The 5944-nt window shown below is 36.7% G+C and overlaps 1 protein-coding gene across 1 annotated transcript; it reads left to right on the top strand.

Annotated features, from left to right (window-relative positions):
- Nucleotides 1-1218: 1218 nt before the first annotated feature.
- LOC146392918 (uncharacterized) lies at nucleotides 1219-4831 on the top strand. Its single transcript, XM_084907813.1, has 6 exons — nucleotides 1219-1312; nucleotides 1579-1908; nucleotides 2024-2386; nucleotides 2473-2610; nucleotides 2704-2747; nucleotides 2829-4831. The coding sequence occupies exons 1-6, from the start codon at nucleotides 1270-1272 to the stop codon at nucleotides 2961-2963; spliced, it is 1053 nt and encodes a 350-aa protein (XP_084763939.1). The 5' UTR covers nucleotides 1219-1269; the 3' UTR covers nucleotides 2964-4831.
- Nucleotides 4832-5944: the final 1113 nt, after the last annotated feature.

Consider the following 5944-nt stretch of genomic DNA (forward strand, 5'->3'; position numbering starts at 1 on the left):
ATTCTGAAGTGGAACATAATTTAAAATAAATGACAAACAGGCTGTTCTGTTTGTCATACACTTATATAGACATTCCTACTCCTTTTTTTCTCCATTCCTCTCCTCACATCCAACCAATCATGGAGGATGGATGCCCCACCCTAAGCATGGTTCTGCTGAAAGTTTCATCTTGTTAAAAGGGAGATTTTCTCTGGCATTGCCACCAAGTGCTTGCTCATAGGTGATTGTCTGATCTTTGGTGTTTTCTCTGTATTACTGTCAGGCCTTTAATGTAAAGCAACTTGAGGCAACTGTTGTGATTTGACACTATGTTAATAGAACTGAATAGAAATTGAACTGCTGTGAGGCAGACTTCCTTCAGTAAGAAAACCGTAAAAAAAAAAAGAAGTATTCTACAGCGTTAACACTTGTGGATTGGAGAAAGCTGTTAAACTATAGTCCTCAAAACAAGTGATACAGAGACTGTAAAGTTTCGGTTTACTTACAGATGCTGTATGTGTTAAGAATGCACATTTGGTTCAACCACAGGACTAACAGTGGAGAACGCATGCAATTTTTTTTCATAAAAGGCTACTATGATCAGTACATGGGTGGGTATTTCCCTATTTCTCAGGAAATCAAAAATGAAAATCAAACGTGATACAAGTTAAAAAGAGTAACAAAACTTTACAGAACATTTGTGCAAAACCCAGTGCTCCAGAAAAAAAATGATGCACTGATTTACAGTTACAAATAATGTATATGTGTCTAAAAAAACAAATACCTTAATACCTTTTATTGATTTTCATCAGATGCAACAAGCAAGTGATTTTAGAGTTGATATTTGAAAACAGTTAATACAGCAAATGACCTCTACCTTTTGCACAGAAGCGTTATTTAAATTGTGAATGTGAGCATACCTTGAGCCTTTAGCCTTATAAAGACAACAAATTCATTACTTTATTTATCTGTAAATTTCTGCAGGATCACAACTCCTCAGAACTGTTGACTAAATATTTTACCTGTCACCTCAGCTTTTTCACTTCAGCTATATTCTCTGTTTACATAATTATTATTATGCCATATATGTTTATGAACATATTAGATTATTAAAATATTTATGCTGAAGTTTGACCTGTTTGAGCAAACCACAAAAACCTCCACAGGCATGCTGCACAATGCAGGAAATGAAAGCAGCTACCAAGTGGCTTCTTTTGACAGTCGGGACTATCACATCAATCTTGCATCACTCACTTAAAAACCAAAGCCCACATCACAAAAAGCATCAAGATGTTGCATTTATGGATTATACTGACTCTGCTTCATCAAGGATGTAAGTGCAATCTACCTATGTCCCATTTTAGCGTTTTGTGGAGGTTTTACCCAATTGTCATTTTTTGTAGCAAAATAATTCAATTTGCCTTCCAGTTGCAAGTAATGCACTTACGCTTTGCCTCTGGATATGCTGTTTCATAAGATTGATGATGTATATGCATGTACAGATTTTTTTCTTCTATTTTTCTTTCCCAAATCGACAATATTATGATTCTTATCTAATTGCATTTATATAATCTACATATCTGTTGTGCTTTCCTACAGCTGCTCTACTCTCAGTGACCAAATGTCAACTTGGCAACTCAGTGACCTTCACATGTTGGTTCCCTGATTTGGAGTATAGTAACACACGCGTCAAGTGGTACAAACAGAACATTGGTGGCAGCCTTAAACTAATTACAACGTTGATGAAAGCTACTGAAAAGCCAACATTTGAACGAGGCTTTCCTCAGTCACGATTTGATGCAAACAGCACACAAGTAATGAGCATGCTGACCATTTTTTCGACTGTCCGAGAAGATGAAGCACTCTATCATTGTGCAGCCTCCACCTGGAGTAAAGATCATTGGAATGCAACCTACTTGTCTCTGAATGGTAATGATGTCTTTTCATTGTTTTGGTTTTTTTTTTTAACCTTCAGTACATTCTTTATACACTTTAACCCTTTGCAGCCCTTTTTCAAGTTCCATATTATTATCATTTTTTATAGAAAACACTCAGTCAAACTACACTGTTGTTCAGTTGCCGGCAGGAAGTGATCCAGTTCAGCCAGGAGACTCAGTGACTCTCCAGTGTTCGGTCATCTCTAGTTCTGGCAACAGTTCTTGTCCTGATGAACACAGTGTCCACTGGTTTGGTGCTGGATCAGATAAATCTTTAGCGAACATCATTTACACTGATGGTAAAGGATCCGATGAATGTAACAAGAAACCTGAGTCAACCTCGTCTTCAAAAAGCTGTGTGTATCGACTCTCTAAGAACATCACCTCCTCAGATACTGAGACTTATTATTGTGCTCTGGTCATTTGTGGGGAGGTTATTTTTGGGAATGGAACAAAACTCAATATTAGAGGTGAGTTTGACACATGCTGATGATACTGTTGCTCTTAATTAGAAGTTAAAAAAAATGTGATTAATTAATTTTTTTTCTTCTGTCAGAAACCAGCTTGGGGACCTTTGGTGGTTTACTGAAAGACAATACAATTCTTCTGCTGCTGTGTGCTGTGTTGGTCATAAGTGTGATGGCAATTGGCATTCTTATTTACATCATCAAGCATAACAAGTGTGACTGCAATGGTAATATTACTTATGTCATATATCTGTCACAATTACTGTCACAAATACTAATTTAATATTAATTTTGATACATTTATTTTTATTCTTTTCTAGCTTCTATTTCCCTGCAAGAAAGTATTGAAAAAAGAAACGTGAAGGTAAGATTAACTTATCAAAAATAAGTAATTATTCTTTGTTATTAACACTGACCGTTTCATTTTTCCCCCACATTTCTCCAGAGAGAAAAGGACACATGCATTTACTCTGCTGTCATATTTACAACGATAAAAACTGACAGTGCTAGAAAAAGAAATACAAAAGCATTGGAGCGAGAAAGGATCTATGCAGCCGTCAAGGCTTTTGGAATGGATTAACCGACACTGGAAGTACTTGCCATCAGCTAATTATTTATGCTTTAGGTAAATGTTCTTATGAATGTGGCTCGACTCATCATTGCCCTTGATGCATCCATCACTCCATGTTTGTGTTTTGTAATATACAAAGTCACTGCATCCAGAAAATAATGTAATTGTGAGCCCACTTATAAATCTTGATTCATTATTTTCATGGTTTCTTGAAACTTGTAATTGAGGTTTGTGACCACTAACCACAAGTCATTCATTTAGGATGAATGACAGTCATAGTTAACGATGAACAATCCACTGGGTACTACCCGTTGTAACAGACCGGTTGCAAGTGCCTTCTGAGGGTTGATGGCAGTTGGTGGTAAAATAATTCCCATTTGTGCTCACAGTAAAAATTGAGCTTTTGCAACATGTTGGCTGCAGCTCTGAGGCAAAACCTTTACATTGAGAGGTGAAACTTTTACATTTACATTTACAGTATGTATCACACCTTTTCAAGTTTTTCTGTCACTTGGCTAGTAGCTAGCAAGTGTTTGCAGATAAATGGAAAAAACTAGAGACAACTGTGCTAGGAACCAAAGCAATCATAATGAGGTTTTTTGTTGCTGCATCTGTTCTTATTCTGATACTTTTTGTCACATTTATTTTGCCTAGAAATCATCTGACTTACAAGTGGCAAATTTAACATGTGATTAAAGTCCCAGTTGGGTATTTTGGTTGTTTTTATTGTTAATTGTACAAAACCAAGTTATGTTGCTGATTCATCAGGCTGAACAGGAAATTGTACCAAATGAAACGAAACTTACAGGTCTGTTGCATCATCTGGCTGCTATAAGAAAGTTAAACCCCACATAGGAAGCTTCAATAGTATGTGTGTAGGTAAAATAAAGGTTAAAAGTTAATGTAAATTTTTCCAAATTGTTTTTGATAAGGTTGTACTAGTGTTATATTTGGCCGGAAGTGTGGGGTGTGAATTTTAATTAACTCCAATATAGTATATTACGGGTCAGGAGCATTACAGCCTGTAGATGGCACTAAAAGGACTATAACCATGTAACATCAAAAAACACAAAAACATCTCACCCAAAATATGACGAAGCAGCCGCAGCCATCAGTTGTTGATATGCACATTAATGCTTACTACATGACAGACCTCAATCACTTCATTGATCGTCCACAGTTACACAAAAAAATGCAATACTGATACAGTACTGAGTTGCTGAGTGAAATGATGTTATTACTACTGCTGTAGTGTAAGGTCAAGATGTATTTAGCCATTTATAGGAATGCATTTTAGGTTGTACAATTAATTTTACAAAAGCCACTTTATTATAAGCTAACACAGCATTAACAGCATAAAAATGTGTAATGTAATGTTTTCAACAACTCACATGCTGAAATTTGTCGTAGGATTAACTTCAAATATAATAAACATTAACAACCAAATATTTGATTAAAAATAACCACCATAAAGAAATATAGGCTGTCTTTTCCTTGCAAATCCTGCTCTGCCTACTAAGATGTTTGAGACAATGCATGATTATATGGTCTGACAGCAGAGTACACACACTCCTGTGGTGACTCTTTCATCTTGTTCTTCTTCACTCGATTTCTTGAGGAGAAATTCAGTGCTACATAGTTTACTGCGTTTGACTCACCATCCTGTGAATAACAATTATGTAGTTTTTATTTTAGTAAAACAAAACAAAAACAAGGCTTCTGTTAACATACTTGTCAGCCTGGCTGAAGAAAACATTTAAATTGACTATGGCAGATAAAATTAACTAAATATGATGCAGTGATTATTATGAGACAACATATGATTGAAGAAAGGAGAAAAAAATTATTGCGCTTTAGCTAAGGCCTCCATCACTCAGCCTGAGAGACCAGTCAGCGACCCTAAGGCAAACTTCGATCACTAGGGTACTTCCCCGACTGTTCAGCGAGGTAAAAGTGGTGTCAAAGCTAGTGCCTCACCACAAACCTCCTTGTGATTGCTTTGGTTGCCATCTTTGGTTACTTACTAAATTACTGCCTTATTGTTGCAGTCAACATGCTTTAGAAAGTGCAACTTTCATGCAAATTGTGTGCTAGCATGGCTAGCCGGTTGCATGTCAGCCACGGGAAGCCGACGGGTAAAGAGATCGGTTGTTATCGGATTACGTCGTTGAAGAGAAATTGTTCAAGCCATGTTTCCGAAGTAACAAAGAGCCGACGGTGGCCTGGACTGCAGCCATTTGAAGACCAAATATAACGTCCCAGAACACTCCAGCTCACATGTTAGTCTGCTCCAAGCATTTCCACATAGGTCAGTGTTTTGTAGTAGTTAATACATCATTTTTCTTAACATAATTGGTGATATAGGTTACAAGCAAGTCTGACGCTGAACAGAAATTGTCGCGCTATGCTCCTTTGTTTATTGTGCATAAATAGTGAATTGTCCTGACACAATATTGCGTTTCGCTTCTGTTATTACCATGGTACATTGACAAAAACATATACTTTTATTCACAGGATAAAACAGGTTTTTGTATCACTAATTGCACAGTACGATTACAGCATACAGTATTATTGTCACTGCTACATTTCTGTAATGCGAACCAGAAATTATTTCCACTACTAATTAATTACCGTTGAGCTTAAAGGTCCTATTAATAAACGGTTAACGAATGTGTATTTATGAAGACGATTTGTGAGACTGGTAAACTTAAATTTGTTCGTACGATGGTCTTTCGTTCTACACGGTGCATTTCAAGGTCCTGTACCCATCCGTCAGTAAACTGTACCTGGGCTTGTTGCAGTGACCTGAAGTTACTAAACTTCATGAGTGTATGCACTCACTCCAAGAACCGTATAATTATAAATATGAGCGTGGTGAAAGTTGGGCAGCACGCTAACGTATTTTGTCCCTCTGTGTGCTCGTAAGGGTCTAAACCTTTCACTCGTTTGATTTTTTTCCTCGTATCTTTTCTTTGACTTTTCATCGAGTC

Source organism: Perissodus microlepis, chromosome 2 (genome assembly GCF_051167445.1).
Source record: "Perissodus microlepis isolate ML-2025 ecotype Zambia chromosome 2, ASM5116744v1, whole genome shotgun sequence".
Taxonomy (NCBI): domain Eukaryota; kingdom Metazoa; phylum Chordata; class Actinopteri; order Cichliformes; family Cichlidae; genus Perissodus; species Perissodus microlepis.

Bases quoted from the DNA above. Each gene is read 5' to 3' on its own strand.
- LOC146392918 (XM_084907813.1), top strand. From the start codon at position 1,270: ATGTTGCATTTATGGATTATACTGACTCTGCTTCATCAAGGAT. The intron at 1,909-2,023 runs GTAATGATGTCT...CATTTTTTATAG, and splicing joins AACCTACTTGTCTCTGAATG to AAAACACTCAGTCAAACTAC. The intron at 2,611-2,703 runs GTAATATTACTT...ATTCTTTTCTAG, and splicing joins TAACAAGTGTGACTGCAATG to CTTCTATTTCCCTGCAAGAA.